Raw genomic sequence first — 26,481 nt, forward strand, 5'->3', positions numbered from 1 at the left:
TGTACTGGTGAGGATTTCGGCCATTGACAGAATTATTATAAAACAGGATTTTTTTTCCTAGTAGCTTTAATCATCTTTCGTAATTTACAAGCGATTTTACATAAGGATGACAAATTGATCAGTTTCACAGCTGTAGCGGAAGATTGAATTTATTAATGACGAACCATAATTAATTAATAAATTATAAGTTATTACGATAGCAACTTACTAAATAAACCATATGCTTTTCTATGTTTTTTTTTTTTTTTTTTTTTTTTTTTTGCTGTTGTTCAATCATAAGTGTTAAGAAAACACCAAACACTTCCGGTTTTAGCGGAGAAGGAAGCAGGGCGGAGTGAGTCCTCTTGCACAGTGTGAACACTCTTTGAGGCCAGAGTGAGCAGCTGTCAGAGGACGGGGCAGAGCGTCACGAAGAGCAGAGAAGAGGCTTTGTGGAAGGAAGGACTGAGTGAAAATGCAGCACTGGAGCGAGTCCCGACATCAACACTTGTCCACAGTCCGACTCAGGATCCAGACTTTAAACTGCTAGCGTGTAGCCACCGAGCTGGCTCATTCCACTGACTTTCCCCCGGTTGTTGTTTTGTTTTGCTCTAATCTGCTGGAGGACCACAGACTGCACAGCGTTGCTGTCCACTCTACAGGACTAGTCCAGACATGAGCAACGTTAACCCGATTTTCTGGGACCAGTTGCAGGCTGGCAGCTCCGATGTCGACTGGTGTGAAGGAAATTACCTCATCTACCCCAGCATCGCTGAATTTTACAACACGGTCGGTATGAAGTCTCTGTCGAGTAAACAGCGTTTTGCATAATGCAGTTTTGTTTACAGTCGGGGCTGCTCTGCTTTCGTTTCGCTCTGTCATAAACTGCATTCTAACACTTCATCAACACACCACCGTGTTATCAATAATTAAGGCTCCTATGAGTTAAGGAGACTTTTCAAAAGTTAATCTGCTTTAAATATTCTCCTCTCCAGTTCAGCTGCGCTCAAGGACCCAGTGGGCAACATGTTGATTTGATGCCATGGTGTCGTTTCCTCAAAGCGTTGTTATTTCATTTCAGATCAGCAACATCTTGTTCTTTGTTTTGCCTCCTATACTGATGTTCCTGTTCCGTGAATATGCCCAGCACTTCAACAGCGGGATCTACCTCATCTGGATTCTGCTGGTGGTGGTCGGTAAGTTAATGACCTCCTCTACTTCATAGTGAGGATGAGCAGCCCAGTCAGCTTCAATGCTTTTTTTTTTTTTTTTAAAAGAAAATTAGCAAATAGCTTTTATTTGTGGGTACAAACAGAAACCACAGGTGGAAAAAAGCAGCTTCTTCTCTGTTATTCTTATCTGGTAGGCTGCTGAAAAGTCTTTTGGAATATGCAGAGTTATCTGCTTAGTCTGCCTCAGTGTCCTCTGTGTGCCGATGTAACCTCAGACTGGCAGGATACAAGTTGAGATCAGAACCCACATCCCAGGGTGGGGGCATTTCCACCATCTGCTCCTTGATTAATCTTGTCTTCTTTGTTACTCAAAAATCATTTTGTAAACGCAGGGAAGCCTTGATAATGTAGCTGTGCTACAAACTATGCCGTGATACTCAGTCACTCTTTTATGTTTGGTTCTGGTGGTGTGTGTGTGTTTCTCTAGATGATCTTCTTAAATCCAATTATTTAAAAATGTAAGCTGGACAAAATACTGAATTGCAATATCCATGTACGCTATATTACAATTTGAAATGCCTGCGTGGATAGTATGTTTCTTGGAAATTTAGCATTTTAATAATAAACCTGACTTCCTTAATGAACTTTCACTGACTCTGGTGTTCATGTATATTTTTAATGAATAAAGCTCACAAAAAATAATTGGGGGCATGATATAATTGTTAATTTTCAAAAATGAACAATTAAGATCAGAGTTCAGCACAAATTTATAAAAAAAACACTTGATGAACATACTGATCTTTGTCCAGTGGTCTGAGGTCCTGCTACCTACTAACACAGATGAAGACAAAAGGAAATGTGACTTTAGATGTGATTACTGCTGCAATCTACATGATTAACAATTCTACTCAGTGTTTCTGTGGGATTTTTTTTCTCACAGTCTGAGGTCACCTCTCAGGAACTGGTGAGGGGAGGGCTGGGTGGTTCTGGTTATCTTTGCTGACTATGCAACCTGCGTGTTTTCAAACAGCGCTGAGAGAACAAGGCACCCCACTCACACACAACGGCTCCATTCACTGCTGTGATCTATAAATCAGACATTCATTTTAACAATATTTGCTTAAAAATGAAGCTATGATCTACTAACTTGATATTTTAATCATATTGATTTCCTTTTCAGAACAAGACGTGCAATTAAAAAAACATTTGTAAATGTTTATACTTCCAACTACATTATTTTTAACCCTCCTCTTCTGCAGTTTATTAGAGCCACTTTGTATAATTTATAGTGTTTTAGAGACTACATTTTTCAGCTCATTTGTAAACAATTTGCCTTACAGCTAAAGGAAAAAGAAGAGACCAGGAGGCATTTGGTTCCATTTTTCAGAAACAGGGCAGATTCATAGGCTAATAGCAAGCAGAATTTAAGATTTTTTAGTCACTCTTTTTATTTCAGTGTGTAGTATTATTATTAGTATTATAAATAATATAAAATAAATAATAAGGGCACTTATAATTTTTATATATATATACTGCATAAAGCCTTAAGGAGTGTTCATTCAGCTGACAGTAGGTGTGCAGCAACAGGTGGGGAAGGGGAATTGCGACATTACTGTCATTCTGGGTCTTTCTCTAGTATCTTATTACAAGGACTTTAAACCATAGGGGCAGATTGATGAGTATGTTTTGAAAATATAATCTTTTAAAAACCTTTCTTTAATCCTTAACCCATACCTTGGTAGAATCTTTGTACAAGACTAGAGAATTTATTTATCTTTGCGAATTTCTTTCTCACAGGCATTGGGTCAACGTATTTTCATGCCACACTCAGCTTCCTCGGCCAAATGCTGGATGAACTGGCCATTCTTTGGGTCCTCATGTGCGCCATCGCCATGTGGTTTCCAAAGAGATACCTGCCAAAGATGTTCAGGAGAAATCGGTATGTTGATCATTCCAACTGAAACCAATAGGAAGCAGAAACACGGTTTGAGATGTAAGGAAAAGGCTAATTGGTTTATTTATCTTTTTTTAAGAGACAGAAGTGGAGTTTACTATGGGTCATTGGCTTCTCTTATGATGCATTTACTGTTATGACTCATTATATCTAAATATAGGCACATCCAAGATAGCTGACACCAGTAAAAGCAGCATCACATGTCTGTACTTCTTGTATTGTCACAGAGACTTGATGGCAGCTCTCCTGCTGCAGGCTGTCGCTTAACATTTCCTCTGTTTATTGCTCATCGGCAGCTGAACCAAGTGAATTATTTGAATCTAGTGGTCTTTCTTTTCCTCATGCAGGTAAAAAAGAACAAGAGTTGGCTAAAATCACATGGAGAGAAAATGAAATGACAGCAAAGCACAATGTGTAAATACAGTAAAAGGTCTAATTTAATATAGAACAACTAGAGTAAATGACCTGGATTTGCTTAATACAAGTGAAATTATTTTGTTCATAAAGGACTAACAGACAGGAATGCATTATCAACACAAACTACAAGTGAATAAACAGTTCAATCAGGCTGCCATCCAGAGATTTTCATATTCTTGTTGCTTTTTTTGCTTCTTTATGTAGTTTAAGGTTTAAAATGGTCATCGGCATCCTGTCTGGGATCACCACCGGACTGGCCTTTGTTAAACCTGTGGTCAACTCGCTGTCGCTCATGACTCTGGGCATCCCCTGCACAGCGCTGCTTATCACTGAGCTTAAAAGGTGAGTAGAGATTATCTGATCCCAGCGTGCATTACACAACACGATGCAACAAAACGTGAACCTTCTGCTCTGCATGAGTAAATCAGAAACAGAGTAAAATTTGTATGAGCAATAAATGCTACATAATATCTTAAAGCAGTGTTTCTCAACCCTGGTCCTCAAGGCACACTGCCCTACATGTTTTAGAGGTTTCTCTGCTTTAATGTGCCTGATTCAACTGATTGCAGTTCAACAAACGCCTGTTAATCAGTCATCAATTGAAATCAGCTGGACTGAAGCAAGGAAATACCTAAAACATGCAGGGCAGTGTGCCTTGAGGTCCAGGGTTGGGAAACACTGTCTTAATGAAAATGACTGGTTTTGTTTATGCCATTTCTATCGCTGACTCATTTCCAACTCTAACTTGTTTTTGTGTCTGTTACATTGTTTCTCTACACTTGTGAGTCATGCTATGAGTGTGCCGGTTTAGGAATTTGCCATTCAAATTCAAGCTGCAAAATATTTTTTGAGTTGTTCCTGTTATTCCTAAATTTATTGCCCAAGATTTTTAGTTGAAGTCCTTTGTTCCTGTCATAAATCATTCACTGTTTTGTTATTGCTGTCACTATTGAATCAGTATTTAAGCAGAACGGAAACTAATAATTTTAAGGAATTTGTCTATCATTTGCTCATTGTTTCCTTTTAGTAAATGTGGTCATGTGACATTTCATAAGATTTGAGATCTTATGAAAAAAAATAAAAATTACACTTAAATTAGTTTCAAGATTTGAGCATTTTTCTAATTTATTTATTTGCAGTATCTAAGTACCGTACTTGCATACAAATGGTTAATGGCACACAATGGAAATACATTAGGATGAAATAACAGTAGGTGGGTGTGGAAGGAGGCACAACACTCCTTGGGTTTAGGAGTCTCTTTATGCCTTAATGATTTATGGATCAAAAGTTAAATGGCTAAAACAAACAAAAAATTCCTTCAAAAATAGACAAATGCTGGACTGAAAATGAGTGAGAAAAAAATCCTAAAGAGAAGGAGTGAAACCTCCTGAAACCCAGAAGAACCATTAATCAAGACTTCTTGGATCTAGGAACAAGACTTAAAGGACGACTCATCACTATGGCACAGTGCCGTATGTAGCAATAACATGATGAGGTCAGAACAGTAAGAAAACCCTAACGGCTTCACCGTCTACAGCACAATAACATTTGATCTTCAATCTCTTGCAATTTTAATGTTGAAGGCATGTTTTCTTATCCCGACTAATAGATTATTTTTATGCTCATATGTCCCTGAAAACATTTCCAACAAACTCCTTGTTTGTGTCAAAGAGAGAGCCTGTGTGAGAGCCTCTAGGCATTTCCTCTGTCTCAGTATCTACATGTTGTGCTTTTCCCCTCAACACTTCCAAGCATCAGTCCTGAAACATTAGGTCACCTATTGTTTAATTTCTGGCTAATTCTTGACATTACTGCAGCACCAGTCATCTGTCGAAGCCTCTTGTTATTTTGCAAGACCAGACATAGTTCCTGTAGCCATGGCTGATGGACTCCTGCCCTCAGAAAGAACATACTGTTTTGTTGTTGTTTGACTTTTCTACACTGTGACTCTTGGCCCCCCTTTGACGGAGTTCCAGCTGCACAAAAAAACAAAGTGCTCGGTGTTTTCAGACGGACAATATAGCGCTTATTTAAGCTGAAAGTGTAAAAGCAGAAGTTCTAGTCAGAGTTTTGCCATGAAATGTGTTGTCACTATCAGAGAAGATGAAGAAATGATGAAAAAACCCCTGAAAATAAACATATGTTTTACTGCACACTAAAAAATAAAAATAACAAAAAATATATTACATTAAAATTTAAAACTATAGACAAATCCAACTTTTAGTTTGTCTACATTACTCTGCATTCTTCAAGAATGGAAAATATATCATGATAGGAAGATTTTTTTGGTGCAGTATTTAAGCTGCAGTGGGCGTGTCATTTGTGAAGGCCATTGGGGGGGGTTCAGTTTCCAACCTTGAGACCTTTGCTGCATTTCTTTCGCTCTCTCACTGCTCATTTCCTGTCTGATTACGCTGCATGAAAGCCACTAGGAAAACAATTTTCAAACAAAATAATTTCTGGTACACTAATTGCTACCTTAGCATTGAATACTTTGTATGAACCCCTGTTGCCAGTAAGACAGCACTTAGTCTTCTGTAACATTTCATAAGGTTGGAGCATACAGAGAGAGATCTTCAACAGTTTCTCTATTGATGTTTCTATATCATCCTGGGTTCTCTCATATTCAGTCCGCTAGCAGAATGCATCAGACTTTGAAATGCAAAATTGCAGGTATTTCAAAAAGTTTATGATGCCACACACTCTACCAAGATTAATGGTACTTTTGAAACAAAAAAAAACAACAGACTCCACAGATTCTACATCATAAAGTGAACAGTTGCCATTGGCTATTTTCAATATTAATATTTTGTTTTTCTTTAAACATTCCAAAAGGTTCTGTAAAGAAAGTTGTAATTTAGATATTACCTTTAAAGTTGTGACTTTGGATGGGAGAGCAATAAAAGCAGGTCAAGTGTTTCTGCTTTTCTCTCTCTGTCTCCTAAATTCTGCTGACTTTAAAAGAATTACAAGAATAGTTTTTGGGTGTTTGGAATCAGAGCACTCAAACTAAGTTCTTCACATAGCTTCAGTTGGGCTCTTGACATTAAATATGCAATTTGTAGCATCATTAATAGAAAATATTTCCACTAGGTAAACAACTCCAAAGAGTTGCACTAAATAAGGTTTTTTTCTTTCTCAAATTCTCCAGCACATTCAGCGATGCTTCCTCCAAATGGGACTCCTAGTTCTGTCGTTTTTTATCTTCGTTTCTCCTGCAACATGAGAGGACAGCAGATATCCTGCAGCCTGCTGATAGTTTTCGTTGGCAGGAAGAGGTGTTAGCCAACCGAGGACAATCTGTACATTAAGTTATAGAGGCCAAGGGGCGCAAAGTTTTAAGAAAAGTCAGAATTTTCTTCTATGGGAATACAAACATTTAGTGTATATCTGAGCTATAATGATGGTTTAATGACTTTTTCCCTTTTTATTCTACCAGTTCCTGTTGCTAATGAGACACTGTTGCGCCTTTCCTGTTTCCCTGAAACGGTTACATAACATAGAGACACTTTACCAGCAAGGCTGATCAGCTGACATTTTTCCCTTCATAAAAATGTAGGCAGAAAGAGTCAAGTAATATAGATTTTCCTTTTTGCCACACTTTATGCCCGAACCACCTCAGCTGACTCCTTTCAAAGCGGGAGAGTAGCAGCTCTTCTTCAAACTCCGTCCCAGGCGATGGAGCTCTTTTCCCACTACAAAGATCCTTTTCATTCCAGCTTGAATCCAGGATGTTTTTCTTCAGTCATGATCAATTCATGACGACCATTAGCCAGGGATGGGACCTATGAACCAGTGACTGTAAACATTTGCTTTTCAAGGCAAATAGGGTCATTTTATAACATAATCAAGTGACTATGATACATTTAGTTGTTTCATCAATACTGAGGAATTATTTACAAAAACAGTCTACTATGTCTTGTTGAAAAGTTACTTGTAAGTCAGCTTTGGCTTATTTTAAGTGCACTAAGATATTTGCACAAGGAACTTGACCAAAAATACCTAGTAAGTGATTTCTGGTTGAGAACTATGGCTTCAGATTTAGAGGAGCTGATCCTCCCTCTTGCACTAAGAACAAGAGGCATCTTGTGCTGAAAATGGGACAATGCTTTGGTTAAACAAGGACCTATTAGCTCTTAAGAACGTCCCCAGCACCACACACACAAACATGGACATAAACGCTCTACCAGAACAACAAAACTCTTGTGGTCTACTCAACCAAACTCACAGCTAGCACTGCAATTATTTCAGTGCGCACAATAAGCCTCAATGTGAACAAAGGTTAAAAACTGAAACCATGTTTCAAGTGCTTTTTGACTCCTCTCTCCTTGAAACAATGGCACCAAATAAGGCACCAGTGAAACAGTGCGACTCCACCAGAAGAGAAGCTGAAACACTGTCTTTGCCGCACTGCTGCGTCATCAGAACAGCTCTGTCACAGTCAGGCCTCCATGTCTCTGCCTCAGTGTCACAAGGATTTCTAAGGAGGACAACACTAAGAATAGCTTATCAGTGGCACTCTGGATTAGCACATCTTTGTAGGTCAGGCGATGTTTATTTACGTCGGGATTACATACAACTTTCCCTCTTAAACACCCACATGTGGCAACATCAGGGACTATTTAAGACAAAAACACCCTTCTTATTAGACACACAGTGAAATATTTCTTCACCATGAAGTCACAGTTATACCAGAGTGCATCCTCTATGGTTTTAATATGTAAATAATATGGTCTGTAAGAGTAAATTAAATATAACTTCAAGCTAAAAAAACCCACACAACACATCCCACCATGTAGTGGCTTATGTACTTATGTCTTACTTATTAGTTATTTCTATAACAATTGAAGCAAAATGGAAAGGTTTATGGAAAGTGAGTGCACCCGAAACTCTAGATTTTTACAAAATGCATAATTAAATTTTTCACACAGATAAACCATTTATAGATTTGTTAGAAATTAAACCAAGATAATTATCAACATTTAGAGTGACAGACTCTGATAATTATTGCATTAGATGTAATTATTAAACTGCAATGGAAAAATGACTTGCTCTGTAGTTGTATGAAAAAGTATCTGCATTAATTCTGAAGTGACTGACTGGGCCATTGCTGTCCATTGATGTTGTTTTTAGCCATTTTATTTTAGATGTGCAGGTTTTCTTGGACAAGCTTTTATTCTCTGAGAGTGAAACATACCTGTGTGTGTGTTCAGCGTTGCACACATTTCTCATCTCACTCTCATTGCAGGTGTGAAAACTCGCGTGTGTTCAAGCTCGGGCTGATTTCTGGGATCTGGTGGGCATTGGCTCTGCTCTGCTGGATCAGCGACAGGATATTCTGCGAAATGTGGTCATCGGTCAACTTCCCCTATTTACATTGTGCTTGGTGAGCTCAGAGTCAAGTCGGAGAACTCATACTGTTTATTATTTGGAAAATCAAAGTTAATCAAAAATTTAAAGACTAAATGCACTAAATGATCACCCTGAACACACCTTCCCAATTGTAAAACCTGGTGATTCTCTGGGGGGTTGCCTTTTTGATGAGAAGATGCAAGTAGCTAAAAACAGGCAAGAAAGTACATTAGAGGCTGTAAAATACTTGAGACTTTTTGGAGGTTCATCCTCCAGCAGACTGAAATTCAACTGAGAATTTGTGGTGAGACGTGAAAGTGTATGCTCACAGATGGTCTTCATCCAATCTAAACTTGAGTTGTTATACAAAGAAGAAAAAGTCAGTTTGTCGATACGCTTCTATTCAAAACTCATACAGACATACCACAGGCAATTTATTTTGCAGTGGATTTTATTTTGGAGCATCAATACACCAGACATTTCAGATTTCAACTTGTAAAACAAATAAATAAAAAAGAAAAGTTTAAAACCGATTTTTCTTTCAGCTCAGTTTTCTATTGAGTTTTGTACTCAGTACTTTATCACAGTAAAATACATTGACCTGGTTGCCTTTGCAAGGTTCTTTAAGAATGTCAGAATGTTAGACTGTAAAGAAAAATCCATTGTTACACTTAGCATTGTCTTACTGATACTGCTCCTGCTCCTGCTCCCACAGGCACATCCTCATCTGTCTGGCCTCCTACTTAGGCTGCGTTTGCTTCGCCTACTTCCATGTGGCGACCGAGGCGCCGGAGCAGGGGCCGGTCATCATGTTCTGGCCCAACGAGAAGTGGGCCTTTATCGGCGTGCCATATGTTTCGTTGCTCTGCGTCCACAAGAAATCATCCATCAAGGTGACTTAAGGTGGCCTTAGAAGGTCTCAGCTCTACACTTTTAACACCAGCATGTTATGGCAGGCCATCTGCGAGTCGTGTCGCCCCCGTCGTGTTCTTTTTGATTTGACCGGAAGATACGATGCACTTGTCAAAGAGTATAAACTTTTTTCTACTCTGGAATCCTCTTTGAATCCCGACAGAGCAGGGATTTATGCAACTCTGATGTCATTAGTTTGTGAAATATGATGCAGGGTATCTCCTTATATAACATATCAAAGCCAACAAACCTTTATAGTGTTCTACACCTATACTCAGGCTTTGCATGAGACATCGTGTAACCTTCTCAGAGTGATAGTGTTGCAGTTATCTATCTGTAGATGTTCTAAATGTTGGAAGACCTCAGTATTAAGCGTTATGCTGCCTCGATGATTATTACTATAGCAACCCGCTGGTGCCAGGTTTAGTAACAATAATTTCACCACCTGTAACTATTACAAAATCAAGCCAATCACAGAAGACTCTGAAATTATAAGCTGGTTCCTAACAAGAACATAATTCACACCAAGCCTTAGGCCTCTTTTTACCTGATGTGTTCCTTACTTCAAGCATGCTACCCTGATAGTAATTTTGCAAAATATCAATGTAATACTCAGTTATTTTCCAAAGAACATGATGTGTTTCCTTTATTTGTATATAAGGTAAGCTTTAATTGTGGTGAACACAGCATATTGCCAAGAAACAGAAATAAAGAGTTAGATTTTGATATTAGAACATGGTTGATAAACTATTTTCCTCAAAAATTTGTCTTGTAATGTTAGTATTTAAGAGTTAACCAGGTTTATTATACTTAATTTCAAATTTAGATATTTCATCTAGTGGCTTCTCCTCAAGGTTAAGGCAATATAAAATAATGCAAAGACATTTCAGCCAAGATATTGAGATATAAAAAATGGAATAGTAATTGCAAGTGAATGTGCATTGTTTCTGTAAGTTTGTTTTGGCGCCTATGAGCCAAGTCTAATATTTTTTTACTTTTTCCATTATACCAAAACTATGTTGGAGTCATTTTTGAAAAATTGCCAATGTATGAAATAGAGGGATGTATTTTTGATGTTTCTAAATGAAATGCCAATCCCAAAGGATAAGAAATGTTTACGTTTTTTCTTCTCAAATATTTGTTTGACATGTCAACGCCTCACACTGTTTGACTTTTCCGCTCGAACTGCATGCAAAGATTTCGAGCAACTAAAGATGTCGAAATAAGTTGTGCAATCATAAAAGGTCAATGAAGGGTTATAATTTTCAAAAACAAAACAAAAATGATTCTGAGACAATATTTTTTCAGAAAATTATTTGTCGTTAACCTAAATCTGTTTCTATTTCCATTTTACAGTGTTTCTGCTTTTTGTTCTGCTAGACTTTTTTAGCGAAACCTTAGGGAGGATTGATGATGTGAAGAGATACCAATAGTACCTGCAGTGTAACGCACAACCCGTTGAATAATACAGGCGGCTGAAAGCGATGACTTCACTGTGTCTTGCAGTGAAAGTGAAAACACTCATGCCATAAGAAGCGAATCAGCATCACATTAAGCAGCCAGTGTAAAGAAAGCAGGGCTTTAAATGATGCGTTCTGTATTGTGATGCTTGACAATATTGTTATTGGCTCAAATCTGTATGAATCTCAGTGTTTCTCCACTTGCATTCTTAATACAGATAAGTTGCACAGAAATATTTATTTTCATAAATTATCCTGTTTTGTACACAAATATTTGTAGCAGATTAGAGTTTTGATATTTTCTGTAATAAACAAAGCAAATTTTGAACATGGCTACTTTTGTTTTTATTGTCCAACTGCTGACTCATAAAGTTTGAATATTATGGTAAATGTAAATAAGTTACATTGTGGTGTATTTTCCTATAACCGAGACGAGCCTTTGACACCTTTTGTAAATCAGGTTAACAACTCTATTCTCTACTTAACGACAGTTAAATGAGATAACAGAAGCTGCCACTAGACGGCGGCGTTGCTACGTGTTCGAAACTCTTACAACTATTGTTGATATAAATTCACTGAATCATTACAGCCTTAGGATTCTTACAACATACACTGTAAAGGTTTTAATGAATCCGCTTTCTATTACGGTACAATAATAAGTTGCTTACCGAAGTATAACACTAAAACAGAAAACGATGAGCTCAGATGGAATAAAGAACCTAAATTCTGTATTCCTGTCAAAGAAAAAGCACAGATCCACTTTATAAGAAAACTCCCAGAAGATTTACTGAGTCATATGATTTCCAGTTTGAAGTTACAATCCGTCTTTGTAGGACAATGTGTTCTTTGTTAAAAATAAAGTCACAGCTTGAAGTAATAACCCAAGTTATGTTTTTATTAACAACAACAACATTAATAATAAGAGTCACTATCAATAATTATAATATATATTATTATTACTAATTATAATATTATTAATAACAATAATAATACAATAATATATTCCATTGCATTTTCTAACACCTTTGTCCCTAGTGAGGTCAGGAGGGGTACAATAATATATATTAATAATAATGTAATTATTGGTGATGCAGATAACATAGTATCTGTAATAATAATAGCTGTTATTATTATTATTATTAGTAGTAGTAGTAGTAGCAGTAATAATAACAACAATAATAATAATTCTTAATACAGATAGGTTTATTATTATTATTAGCAGTAATAATAATAGTAACAATAATAATAATTCTTAATACAGATAAGTTTATTATTATTATTATTATTATTATTAGTAGTAGTAGCAGTAATAATAATAATAATAATAACAGCAATAATAATAATTACTATTATTTTTGTTATTACTACAATTATTACTATTATATAATTATGATGATGATTAATATTATTATTAATATTATTATTATTAATATTAGTATTATTATTATGTAGTTCAAGTAAATTAGCAAAATATTACAAAAATAAGACATTTGGGAACAATATTTATAGACATGAATACATATTTATGATAATATCCCACATTAGACCGTGGGCCCAAGAGGAAGTCCCGCCCTCTAAAACACCAACATAATCTGATTGGCTCTCAGAAATGCCCCTCAGATGACAACCGCTATGTCTTTGGTCTGAACTACGGGTCAGCTGGGGGACCACCATCTCTAACCAGGCTCTCACAGTGGACTCACTCAAGCTGTCCTCTTTGTGTGTCCTGAGTGGGTATGTTTGGACCCTCGACAGACTGACCGACCGCCCTCCGCAGCTCCATCTGCGCCTTTTCTCCGCGGAGACGCAGAATGATGCTTCCAATGAGCCGCTGAAATTTGGAGCCATTGAAAACATTAAAGGGTGTTTCCACCCAAGCCACCAGGTTGTTGTCAAACATCAGAGAAGCGTCGATGCGAATCCTCCCATTGGTGCGGACGAGACTCTGAACCCGACGCCGTCCAGATGATGTCAGGGAAGCATTTCAAAGCTCAGGAAGTGAGCTGCTGCATCAAGTATTTCATTTTCGGATTCAACATCATATTCTGGGTGAGTCCCGTTTGCTGCCCAGACCCTCTCTCTAATGCACTGTGTCTCTCGCGGCTCTCTGAATTGTGCAGACGAGCTGTTGGACAGAACAGGTTTTTATTCTCGCGCACTTGCTCCCTTTGTCACCTATCAGCACGCCTTCGCTTTTGTTTGGTTGCGGCCGCAATGATAATGTTTTTGCAGGGAAAAGTGCGACCTGTCAACACCTCTGGTCGTGCTGTGCAGCAGCGTGGAGCTCCCACGAAGGAAAACAAACACATCATGCAACACTTCGCCGTGGGCCTCCCGGGTTAAACACCACCTTACTCAGTGCTGTTAGGTTTGAAATCATACTGGTTTTATTAAGGTGTGTTGATCCGAAAGGGCATTTATTGACAAGGGAGATGAGAACTGGATTCAAAATGATAATATTTCCCCTTCAGATGAAACCTTTGGTTCTATCAAACGAGTGTCTATGTACAAAGCTTTCCTAAAAACTTAAATATGACAGTTTTCCAGCTGTAATTACTGTTTCTAATTATTTCATAAATATGAATTTGTTGAGTGTGTGCTGTCTTAAAGATAAAAATATGGCCTGCATTTGTCTTTTGCCTAAGAGATGACCTACTGCAGCTGTTACAACTGCAGATCTGTGAGAGATATTTCTACCAGCTATGCACATCTGCTTATTATATTTATTTTTTTTACCAATCTTCTTTGCAAAACAGCTCACGCTCAGTCAGAGTGGATGAAATCTCTGTGAACAGTTTTACAAGTTTTATAAACCACAGATTCTCAATTGAATTTAAGGTCTGGACTTTGAGTAGGTCATTCTAACGTACTATGTGCTCTTAGACATAAACATTTGCATTGTGATTTTGGCTGTATGTTTAGGGGTGTAGTCATTCTGAATACAACTGCAACAATTCACAGTAGGCAAACAGACAATTTACAGTCTGTTTGTGAAATATTGCAATAGCCATGTTTTATGTATCATGCATCAGGCGATCAGGTCTGGCACCTGATTTACCGTTTTATTGGCTGAGATTCTAAAGCTCACAGAGAACAGTGATGCCATTTTTTAGTGATAGAAATAAGTCAATAAAATGCAGCTTAATGCAAATCATATCTATGTTTTTACTGTTCGACCTATCTTAACATTGTGTTAAGGCAGATGTGACCCGTTTCTTTTTCCAGAGCGTTTGTTGACCTAAATTCACACATTGGTCAAAAGGTGTCCAACAGACTTTACATTTAACTACAAATCCCACTCCAAGAAACATAAATCCCCTAAAAATATTCACTTTGAAGTATAAAGAATTTTTTTTTTCCTAACAGGCAACATAACACTGTTTCAAATGAACTTATTTTGAGGTGGATTAATGAATCTAGACTAAACTCTTCATTAAATTGATCTGGGAATCTGCTGCTAATTTATAATGCTCCACCATCTGGGTATTCCTCTTTGGTTTTGCTCTTTTATATTTTTTAGTATTTTTTTCAATCAAATTCAAAAATGCTTAATTAAACCTAAGTGGCAATTAAATAAATAATAATAATTTTAATAAATAAAATTGGTATCTGAAAAATCAGTAGCCAGGTCAGACCTAAATGAAAATCGAAATTCTGTATCAGCCAGGAAAAGCCTCATCGGTCCATCTTAATTTCAGATACTACATTGGGCAGTGCTGTAATGTTTTTTAAACACAGACTTGCAAAAATATGTTTGTTTGACTTACTATATGGAGAACTTTATGTTGAGAAAACAGATAAATAGCAGCTAGGTAAAGCCCTGGGACAGTGTGGTTTAGATGGAAGATTTAAATGTAATTTACACAAAGAGTCACTTCCAGCTAGCATCTCTTTTTTGAGGAGACCTGGCCAAGATGGCACACAATTATTATCACCATCCATGTTCTTGAACCTAAACAAAAATCATGCTAAGGCCTATAAAAACCCTTAAAACCTTGATAATTAATGTTGGCTTGACATGTTGATAACATCGTCTGTATATTTAGGCTCTCTTGGATAACATAAAACCAGACACAATGTAAACAAAGGAGCTTATCAGTGATTAACTCCACATATGGTAAATGGCCTGCATTTCTACAGCACTTTATAAAGTCAGAGGACTCCAAAGCACTTTCAGACAATTAACTCATTCATACACACACTTTCACTCACAAATGGTAGCAAGCTCCATTATAGCCAAAACTTCCCTTGGGCAGACCGACAGAAATGACCACCATCAGCAGGCTGTCATCATCGCCCTCAACAATAAATAATCATAATATGTCTTGAAGTTATTGAAAATAATCCATCCATCACCCATCCTTTCTTCGCCTTATCAGAAATCAGGTAAAAGAGGCAACAGGCCCAGGAAGGAGACCACTGCTATTGTAGTAGACAATAATTACCACTCAATGTTAAAACTTAATGCCATTAATGTGATAATATGCTTAATTACATGACATTACCATGAGATACATCTTAATACACCAAATCAGGTAAAAAATTCTCGGATCCAAATCCTTGAATTTCTGCACACTAGGCAGGAAGCTTTCCTAAACGCCCATCATAAAACAGTTTAAAGATGCTTCCTAACGTGGGAGCTTCCTGCTGATTCTGCAGACTGGGATGGGAAATATGTAGCCGTGGACCACAGCCAGAAAAAGTCTGTCTGTGTTCTCTTTCCGTGTGCTCCTGTGTGATGTCTACATGTTGTAGTCAACACTAAGTAACCCCTCTATTTTCCGGTCTCCCCTCTCTTTCAGTTCCTAGGAATAGCCTTCCTTGGCATCGGCTTGTGGGCTTGGAGCGAAAAGGTGGGTGTGTTACATATTTAGGAGGCAGAAGTGGAAGTAGCTAATCATACAAGTCTTCACACTTGGCAACATCTGCAAATAATCAGGAGATTATTTTTCTTTAATTTCTCACTTGTATCTGAATGGCTGGGTGGAATGTAAAAGTGGCCTTACTGAGTAAGGAAGGAATGTCGTGTTTTCCTGTGAGACATCCTGAAGAACAATGAGAGGATTTGATCCGATTCATTTTGCAGACTGATTCATTGTGCTGTACTAATGTTACAGTGGGACTCTGAGCGCTCAGCCATTTCCACACTTTATGCGAAGAACATTTATGAATGTACTATTAGTACATGTTCATAAAGAACATATTGTTGTCATGTGAAGGAATTTGCCACTTTAAGTTAGCAAAGACCCAATATTGGACTCAATCAGTGGGTACTTTGTTTCTTACAGGCTGTGACAATTCTGCCTTCTTGCGTGGATCTATGAAAAACACCAAAAATATCATATGCTGACAAACAATTGTATTTTAAATCCAAAAAACTTGATTCCTTTGGAGTAGTCAGCTAAAAACTTGGTTAACAGAAGGACAACAAACTCATCTTTGCTGGGTTTGTTTCCTGTTTGCTAAAGACATTTAAACGTTGTTTATCTCTAAGTAGCTAATTTATCTGATAGTAAGTTTGCAATTTTATTAGCCTAATTGATAAATTTGTTTTTTCATTTTTTTTATTGAAACTGTTTCACATAACCTTAAAGATATTATTGCTATAATCTCCTCATTCACGATCATGATCCTCTGCTTCAGTGGAAGTTACATGTTATAAGTTTGGGAGAAAGTGTTGCCTTCAAACAGGCCAAAATTACAGCTAAAGATAGATAGATAGATAGATAGATAGATAGATAGATAGCATTTATTGTCATTGAACAGAATTCAACGAAATTTCCATTGCAGCTCCCGTGCAAAAGGTCAAATATATACAGTATAAATAAGCAAACACACAATAATAATAATAACAATATATACAACTAAATTAACTAAAGGCACTCAACCACACCAAAGAAGTAGCAGCAGGTCCAATTATGGCAAAGTACAGATAATGTGACAGTGCAAAGTGCAGAACAATATGGCCGTGTGGGGGTGGGGGGTATGTATGTGTGACTGCGAGGTTATGATATGTGTGGGAGGGGGGGACGGCAGGGAGTAATGGCTCTGACGGCTGTGGGGAAGAAACTGTTTCTCAGTCTATTTGTTGTAGTCCGTATATTCCTGTACCGTTTGCCTGATGGCAGCGGCACAAACAGTCTGTGGCCTGGGTGGCTGGGATCCATGGCTATGGATCCAGCTCTCTTCTTGACCCGGTCTGTGTAAATGGAGTCCAGGTCTGGGAGGGGGCATCCCACAATGCCTTGTGCTGTTCTCACCACCCGTGTCAGTTGTTTCCTCTCCAGTGCTGTGCAGCTACCATACCACACATTCATGTTGAGGCAGAGGATGCTCTCGATCATCGCCCTGTAAAAGTTCACGAGCAGCCGTGAGGAAAGTCCAGCCCGTCTCAGTTTCCTGAGGAAGAAGAGCCTTTGTTGTGCTTTCTACACCAGGTGGGAGGTGTTTGTGTTCCAGGAGAGGTCAGATGTGATGTGGAGGCCCAGGAACTTGATGTTGTCCACACGTTCCACCACTTCTCCATCTATGAGAAGGGGAGTGTGATCCGTCCTCCTGGACCTTCTGTAATCCACAATGACCTCCTTGGTCTTCCCTGTGTTCAGCACCAAGTTGTTGGCTGAACACCACTGAGTGAGCTGCAGAATCTCCTCTCTGTAGTGGGTCTCGTTGTTGTCTGAAATGAGACCCACTACTGTTGTGTCGTCCGCGTACTTCACGACTGTGTTGGTGGGGTGGATGGCCACGCAGTCGTGTGTAAACAGGGTGAAGAGAGCTGGGCTGAGCACACAGCCCTGCGGCGTGCCTGTGTTGAGGACCAGTGGGGACGATGTTGAGCCACTTATTCTCACCACCTGAGGCCTGTTGGTGAGGAAGTCTCTGATCCAGTGGCACAGTGAAGCGGGCAGCCCCACCTCGAGTAGCTTCAGCACCAGCTTGTCTGGGATGACGGTATTAAATGCTGAGCTGAAGTCTACAAATAGCATCCTGACGTAGGTGTTGGGATGCTGCAGATGGGTCAGGGCTGTGTGCAGAGTGATGGAGACAGCATCCTCTGTTGACCGGTTCGCTCTGTAGGCGAACTGAAGGCTGTCCAGGTTTGCGGGGATGAAGTCTCTGATGTACCTCAGAAGAATCCTCTCAAAGCACTTCATGATCACCGGGGTCAGAGCGACGGGCCGGTAATCGTTCAGGCTGGTGATGGACCTCTTCTTCGGTACAGGGATGATGGTGGAAGACTTGAGGCACTCAGGAACCATGGCGAGCTGCAGGGACAGATTGAAAATGTCCAGAAACACTCCTGCCAGCTGGTCGGCGCAGGTTTTCAGCGTCTGGCCTGACACCTTGTCCGGTCCTGGAGCTTTGTGGGTGTTGATCCTCCTCAGGGTGGACGTCACCTGATGCTTCTGCAGGACGAGAGGCTGGTGCTGCTCTTCCAGTGAATCTCTAATGCTCATGAAGTTGTCCTTCCTCCCCAGGGTGTTCTCTCCAACATCTCATCCATCACTGACCTGGGGGGTTTTGACCCGGTGTGGCTCTTTCTCGTGGTTGGGGGTGTGATGTTCATCCTCGGTTTCGCTGGCTGCATTGGAGCGCTCCGGGAGAACTCATTTCTTCTCAAGTTTGTATGTTGCCTCCAGGCTTGTTCGGAGATTTCGTTCCACTTTTACTTTCCGCTTATCTTGATGTTAAAGTGGTGACTGTTTTTGTATTTTAGTTCTCAGTGTTCCTGGGTATCATCTTCTTCCTGGAGCTGACCGCAGGAGTTTTGGCCTTCGTTTTCAAGGACTGGATAAAGAATCAGCTTAACTTTTTCATTAACAACAACATTCGAGCTTACAGGGATGACATTGATCTTCAAAACCTGATTGACTTCACACAGGAATATGTGAGCACTAGCTTTTTTCAATCCCTTCTCTGATTTCTCCCCGGTACTATTTGACCCCGTATTGATCAGCGATGTGGGACTTTTTGACATTCATCTCAAGCTTTGTTTACATCTCTCTGATCTTGCAGTGGGAGTGCTGTGGAGCTTTTGGAGCTGATGACTGGAATTTGAACATTTACTTCAACTGCACCGACTCCAACCCGAGCCGTGAGAAATGTGGAGTGCCCTTTTCCTGTTGCACCAAAGATCCAGCTGTATGTATTTTTTATAAGCATTCCTTAGTCTCACTAGTAACACATAGCAATGAGCACAGTATGTTGATTCTTCTCTTAAGAGTTTAAATGAAGTAGGAAACATGGTCAGTAGTGGAGACCATGTTGTAAAAGTTTTCCAGATGACAGAAAGCTGCCTGACGATGTCAGCTGTGATGGCGATCTTCCAAAAGGAAGTTAAAGCATCAATGTTTATTTCCCTCAGACTCAGCATACAGGAAAGTCTGAAAGAAGAAGGGAGGAGACCTTTACCAAGGATTTTTTTTTTTTAGTTTGTTTTCATTTGGACAGAAAAACACACTCCTACAGCTGCTCAGTAAGCACAGCCTTGACAGCAAAAATATTGCAGCAAAGCACTCTTTTTAATGAAAGCGGCTGCAGGACCTGCTGTCCCGGCAAGGCGGTGCTTTAGAAAAGCATCATGGACATATTCAGCAATAAGTTTCCTGGAGTGATACTCGGACTGACGGCTAGACTCAATCATTTTTAGTGATATAATTTATGCATTTGAAACATGTGTTTTGATTCATATTTCTGTCACATTTTGCTAAAATGAGCTTTGCTTGTTCTAATGGTTTTGATAAAACTGTGATGGTAAGAAAAGGGCTACTACAGATCATGCTTTAGCTCCACTGGAAACAAGTTGTTAAATCATTCAGAAGGCGAGTTTGAAGGATGCAGGGACAACTAGCAACAATGTGGAAAATTGCAGGTCACTGAATTACAGTTGTTACTTACAACTAACAACTGTATTGGACCCAAGAAAACACACCTTGAAGTTACTGTCTTGTGCTATTACTATAAGGCAGAACTGTAACTTCTCAAAATGCTGACAGAAATTGCTTGCAAAAATATCAATCAAAATATTTTCTTTCTTTGCTAATAAAAACACAATTCTAAACATAATTCAACACTTGAGTTCACAAGATGTTAAAGTCTGAATGAATAAGTCATGTTGTAATTCTTATTTATTTTTACCTCTAAATGGATAGTCTCAAATTGACATTTTAATACCATGAACTATTTAAGGTTACATGCTTATGGCCAAGTCATGTTTTTTGTGAATAACCTGTAGGTTGCATCGTTCACATTTTTAGAGTGTAAAAGCTTGGATTTTACTGACTTGAAACTGTTAAAAACTTCTGAAAAGCTCAAATAGTTTTTATCCATATCAGTTGTAAGGAGAGAAATATGCAAGTAAATTTAACATTTTAAAGTTTCTCTCTTTTTTTAATAATCAAAGCTTTAAATTGGTAGCACAAATGATATCCTTTTAACAACAGCCTAAATAAGTGCTGGAGAGCTTAATAACAACTGATTGGATGCCTATAAACTTTAAAAGAAGGATATTTACAGTTATTGTTTTTGTGTTTTTTTCCCCCCACCTGAATTGACTCACTTTTTTATATAATAATAAATCCAAATTTCATAAGAATAATCGTTTAAACGTGCATTTTCCCGAAATCAATTTGTTTTCTCTATTTCCTTTCAAATTGCAGCAGTATGATTAATTCAATTAAATTGTAAACCATTTCCTTTTTTCACAGGAGGACGTCATTAACACTCAGTGTGGATATGACATCCGTGCAAAGTCGGTGAGTTGTAAACACAAACTCTGAACTACAGGCAAGTCCAAATTGTCCATGGCTGTAATATTATGGTTTGGGAGTGAATCTGGTAAAAACAACTGCGGAGGGAGCTAAAGCTCATCATCCATCAGGTGGAAGCACGGTTAGCCATTACAGGGACGGTTTCATTGCTCTAATGCCAAAAAATATGTATTTCACTGATTATTTCAAAGAGTATAAAAGTCTAATGGGCCATTTTTTTATTAAAAGGAAATTAAAAAAGGTAATTACATTTTAAAACAAAATGATACTCTTTTTACTTGTTTCATTGTCTTTGGTGGCCGCCTCTCTCATTTCCTATCAGACCTTCTTGATCAAATGAAAATGTATTTGAAATCTAAATCCTCCAAGCTTATAATTTTGTTCTTAACTGTAGAAACTAAAGTGAGATATTCATAAAGAAAGCTCTTGTGGCAATAAAAGTGTAAAGGGCAGAGTGTGAACGGCTCTCAGTTCTTTGGCCCCAGGCGGCGTGAGCTCATCGGCAGCTCCACCCTGGTCACAATAATCCTCTTTCATTTCGCTTCCAAACTCCTCCGTCTTCAAAATGAAGCAGCTGGCTCTCCATCAGTACTCAGGGCGGCGTGTGGTATTACTCACACGGCAGCAATGCAATGCAAATTGAGCCTCACGCCCCCTCCCCCCGTCATTAGCTTTGGCTGTTCTCCATAGCAGCAAAATGTAAGGAGAAGGCTCTGTTTGCTTTCCTGGCCCTGCATTTGAGCTGCAGTGGGGCAGTTTTAACAAGACTCAGAACAGGAAAACAGTGAGCTGAGTTATTGTTAACAAGTGGGGAATATTAGAGGGATTTCATTCAGAAGGAGACCAAGAGATCAAAATACAGCCATGTGCTCCCATCAAAGGTAACCATGACGTTAAGGATTACCAAAGAACATGCAGACCCAACAGTATTTCTGCATGAAATAAGAATAAAAATAATTCATGGTTTAACTTATGAATGTGTGTGTTTTCTTAGGACTCAGAGCAGAGAAACTTCATTTACATCAAAGGCTGCGTCCCACAGTTTGAGAGGTGGCTTCAAGACAACCTGACCGTGGTGGCGGGCATCTTCATCGGAATTGCATTACTGCAGGTGGGGAAGTGTGTGAAAAAACCCATCTTACATCTGATGTGTTCCTGTCTCTAATATCATCCTAATCTGGTCTGTTTGTGTCTGTTCTTAGATATTTGGGATCTGTTTGGCACAGAATCTTGTGAGCGACATTGAAGCTGTGAGAGAAAGCTGGTAAGTGACAATAGTTCATTACAAAAAAGTGGGATGTGAGTTTCAGCCGCAGGACTCTGAGCTGCCTGGACAAATTGTTCCATAGCGCTCCTTAATTATTGGCACCCTTGGAGAAAATATTCCTTAAAGTTAACCTCAACTTTGGTGATATTATCATCCTTCACATTGTTCTTGGTGACACGATGAACATTGTTTCCCATCAAGCTTTGCTGGTCACAGCTCCAGCTGTTTTTAACTTATTTAGGCACAGATCATGGCATGTACATCATATGCTTCTCATTCACGCAGCTTAAACGTCTTGAATGCTTTATTGGCACGTTCTCTTGACTTTCCCATCACGATTTTGAAGAGTGGATGAAAGAACGGGCCAGCTGTTTCACACCAAACATACTTACTGGGTTTGTGCAAGGTCTCAAAAAGTCATAAAAAATAATCCTCTTAATTATAGACCTTAGCCAGCCTTAAACAGGACCAGATTTTCACCAGGTCTTAACTTACTTTGCGTTGACAAAACTACAAATGCCACGAAGAAAGAGGATCAGTAAGGCCACTTGGAAAGAGTTTGTCTCCAGACAGCACACTGTCTTAAATTTGTATGTTTACATTAATAAAATCAAACATTTGTGCTGCATTAAATAAGGTCTATATGTATGTGTTTTAGAAGAAAAAATCAGGAAGGGTTTTTAGCTTTGTAATTATGTATTACTTTGTGCTGTTCTATTATTTGCAAACCTAAGGAGGCATTGTTCTTTTCACTCTGGCTTCTGTTTGTGTGCAGTCTGTTCACCTAAGACCTACACACAGTGGCAGGAGGGATGCATCAGGTAAACACAGAGAGATTAAATCTCTCTGCTTTCATTGTATTCGCTTCATTTTTCCCTTTCCGCCCTACGTGTTTGGACTGACATTTTCGTTTCGTCTTTTCTCTGCAGGACTGAAGTTTGGACACCATCAGCCAAGATTCCACCAGTCTCATGTAAATAGTTAATTACAAACTGATACGAATCGTTTTAAATGCTATTTCTGAAATCTGTTCAGAGCTCTGATGCAGAGCACCATAAACCGTCTAATTCATCCCCATACAAGCGGCTCTAAAAGTAAAAAGATTGCATGGAGGAGCTGAGGAGGGAGGTGATTTGTGCACAAGGAACTAAAGTGAGATTGAAAAATGAGTTTTTACAGCTGCAGCTTGTAGCTGCTGCATGGAAGGATTGTGCGCAAAGATGAAAGAAGTTCTGGAAATGCACCGCATGCCGTTTGCCTTCTGATGGATCACTGGCTTGCCCAAATGTATTTGATTTAGTATTTCACAGTGTTTATTGAATCATTACACTTGACTTGGCTGGTCAGCACTTTGCTCAGCGTTTAATGGACTCTGCTCTAAGCTACTGTGACTTTAGCGAAGCGTTTTCTGTGGGATTACAGCGTCATGTCACCGATTAGCGTAAAGTTTAAAAAGCTCAATAGTGACAGAAAAGGTCCAAATGCATGGATGCAGTGTGTAACCCAAATTCAGCTTGAAGCACTTTAATCATCATGAAACAGTGATGAAGTTAATTTCAGCGTTTTGGTTTTGTTCCTCTTTTCTTAATTGGGAAAGAACAACTGGAGACATTTGTGAGTTTTATTTTCTTTCATTTTTATTACGAATCACTTATTTCCACTGATGAAATCAAGCTAATTGTGATAGAGATGTTGGCTTATTACTGCTCCTTTGATATCGCCTGCTTCAGCCGGATGTTTTTAAAGTAATTTCTCAAGTGCCATAATTAACTGCATGCTGATTCCCTTCTCCCCTTTAACAGCATGTAGATGCGATTTACAGCCGGCTCATAAAACTCTCCAGCTTTTCCACCAGCAGTTTTGGTTGAGGAGAATATTGAAATCAGTCTGTGCCGGGATACAGTTGTTTCTGTGTTTGCATGTAAAAAGTCCTGTCATGCTCCAGCAGCGGGTTTATTGGAAATCTTCCCTCTGCTTTGAAATGATTTGCATCATAATGGGCTGAACTGAAACATTGTGGGACAAAACTGTCATTTCGAAACATTTGTTTCCTCAGTTCACTGGATTTCATGTAGATACTTTAATAAACCAGAAATGGTTTTTAAAAATATAGATTTTTTTCTTTTCAATAGAAGCTTCTGATTGTCTGTGTTTGCTAATCACATTATTTCTCACCATCTAGTGCCATATTTGTGATCTCTGCTCAGAATCTGTTTTTATTTTTTGTTTGTTTTCTATGTTAGTTCTTGTAAATATCAAACGTCTTCTTGGAAAACAAATAAATACTTCCTCATTCAACTCTAAGATGTTGACGGAAGTAAAATTGCTAAGATTCTTAATTTTGGCTGTAAAATTCTGTATTTTGACTTGAATACAAAAATAAAATTTCTGATGTATGTTTCTCATAATAATAGTTATTACCCTTTAAGGGTTAGACGGTTCCTTTCATAAATGTCATTTGAAAGATGGTGCATTTTCTATTCCCAGTGACTTTACATTGTAAAATATGTAAATGTTTGCAAGCATCTGAATAAATGTCACCTTGTACGTTTTCTGGGTTTAGTTTTGTTGAGATTTTGTGTTAGTGAGGAGGACGGGAATGCAGACAGGAAGCTGGAAAAGAACAGTTTTTAAATCCTTTTGACCAAAACAATACCAAGAGCAAAACAGGATACCTAAAAACTAAACCAAAACATGGCATGAGATTAGGCCAAGCCAACTGGGATAAATTTGGATTGCACACAGCAATATAAAGTAGTACAGTGGAAGAAAAGGACACATCATTTTTACTAGCTTTACAATTACTGATATTTTTGTATACCTTTAATTTTTGCAAAATTGCTCCAGATCCTCTCCATCACCTTAGATGGAGGGAATATATGGACATAAACTTTCAGGTTTTGCCAGAGTTTCACGACAGGCTTTGTTGTCTGGATTTCAGCCATTTATTATAACATGAATATGCTTTGATTTCAACCCTTTTATAGTTGCTCTGGTTCTATTTAACCTTTAGTTTACCAGATAAGTTGATTGAGAACAAATTCTAATTTTCAACAACGACCAGTACAGGAAACATCTAAACATAATACAACAGAATATCACATAGCAAAAGAATACCATCAAACACAAAGAAAAAAAAAACGACCTAAAGAAAAGCATCCCCATAGCATGATGTTGCCAACTTTTGTCACCAACACCAGCATTCAGGGAGATGTACTGTACAGTGTTAATGTTCATCTCCAAATATGGGATATTCACATATTTCAGTTCCTCCATAACTTTGTGAGATGTTCAAAGCTTTTGGCTATTGTCTTATAACCAACTCTGCTTTAAAAGTGTCCACAACATTATCCCTGAATTGTCTGTTGTGTTCTTTTGGTCTTCATGAGGCTGTTTGTTCACTAATGCTCTCTTAACAAACCTCTGAGGCCTTCCGAAAACATCTGTATTTATAGTTAAGATTAAATTACACACAGATAGACTGTGTTTACAGTTAGATTAGGTGGCATCTGACTGCGCCAGATTAAAGGGGGCTGAATACATATACAGTACAGACCAAAAGTTTGGACACACCTTTTAATTCAATGAGTTTCCTTTATTTTCATGACTATTGACATTGTAGATTCACACTGAAGGCATCAAAACTATGAATAACACATGTGGAAATATGCACTAAACAAAAAAGTGTAAAACAACTGAAAATACCCCTTATATTCTAGTTTCTTCAAAGTAGCAACCTTTTGCTGTGATTACTGCTTTGCACACACTCTGCATTTTCTTGATGAGCTTCAAGAGGTAGTCACCTGAAATGGTTTTCACTTCATAGGTGAGCCCTGTCAGGTTAATAAGTGGGATTTCTTGCCTTATAAATAGTCATGAAAATAAAGAAAACCCATTGAATTAGAAGGTGTGTCCAAACATTTGGTCTGTACTGTAAATGCCACACATATATTTGAGGTTGTAATGAGAAAAATGTAAAATGTTCATGGAGTACTTTTGTTTCTTTGCCTATATTTTTAGATCCATTTAAACATTTATTTTCATTTTCTTTCTAAAATATCTCCATCACCATTAGAAACAAAATAGTAACAAACATCATGGCTTGCATTTTCTTATTAGTATGTTTAACAAATGAGCTGTTTTCCTTATTAATGTTAATGAGTGTGAAACATTACTCTCTTCTTCCACCTAGTGTTTG

The 26,481-nt window shown here is 38.3% G+C and overlaps 2 protein-coding genes across 2 annotated transcripts; both read left to right on the forward strand.

Moving 5' to 3' along the window:
- Positions 1-344: 344 nt before the first annotated feature.
- Positions 345-11,574, forward strand: acer2 (alkaline ceramidase 2). The gene is made up of 6 exons (XM_023334134.1): positions 345-768; positions 1,061-1,175; positions 2,949-3,090; positions 3,727-3,864; positions 8,771-8,908; positions 9,590-11,574. The coding sequence occupies exons 1-6, from the start codon at positions 655-657 to the stop codon at positions 9,774-9,776; spliced, it is 834 nt and encodes a 277-aa protein (XP_023189902.1). The 5' UTR covers positions 345-654; the 3' UTR covers positions 9,777-11,574.
- Positions 11,575-12,872: 1,298 nt separating this feature from the next.
- LOC102231702 (tetraspanin-5) lies at positions 12,873-24,835 on the forward strand. The gene is made up of 10 exons (XM_005807150.2): positions 12,873-13,295; positions 16,049-16,099; positions 18,725-18,871; positions 18,964-19,134; positions 19,263-19,388; positions 20,954-21,001; positions 22,011-22,127; positions 22,219-22,280; positions 23,059-23,104; positions 23,213-24,835. The coding sequence occupies exons 1-9, from the start codon at positions 13,212-13,214 to the stop codon at positions 23,069-23,071; spliced, it is 819 nt and encodes a 272-aa protein (XP_005807207.1). The 5' UTR covers positions 12,873-13,211; the 3' UTR covers positions 23,072-23,104; positions 23,213-24,835.
- The last annotated feature ends 1,646 nt before the right edge of the window (positions 24,836-26,481 follow it).

The sequence above is a fragment of the Xiphophorus maculatus genome, chromosome 5 (assembly GCF_002775205.1).
Source record: "Xiphophorus maculatus strain JP 163 A chromosome 5, X_maculatus-5.0-male, whole genome shotgun sequence".
Taxonomy (NCBI): domain Eukaryota; kingdom Metazoa; phylum Chordata; class Actinopteri; order Cyprinodontiformes; family Poeciliidae; genus Xiphophorus; species Xiphophorus maculatus.

Coding starts and splice junctions, on each gene's coding strand:
- acer2 (XM_023334134.1), top strand. CDS start 655: ATGAGCAACGTTAACCCGATTTTCTGGGACCAGTTGCAGGCTGGCAGC. Junction 769..1,060: donor TCGCTGAATTTTACAACACG/GTCGGTATGAAG, acceptor ATTTCATTTCAG/ATCAGCAACATCTTGTTCTT. Junction 1,176..2,948: donor GATTCTGCTGGTGGTGGTCG/GTAAGTTAATGA, acceptor TCTTTCTCACAG/GCATTGGGTCAACGTATTTT.
- LOC102231702 (XM_005807150.2), top strand. CDS start 13,212: ATGATGTCAGGGAAGCATTTCAAAGCTCAGGAAGTGAGCTGCTGCATC. Junction 19,135..19,262: donor TTGACTTCACACAGGAATAT/GTGAGCACTAGC, acceptor CTGATCTTGCAG/TGGGAGTGCTGTGGAGCTTT. Junction 21,002..22,010: donor ATGACATCCGTGCAAAGTCG/GTGAGTTGTAAA, acceptor GTGTTTTCTTAG/GACTCAGAGCAGAGAAACTT.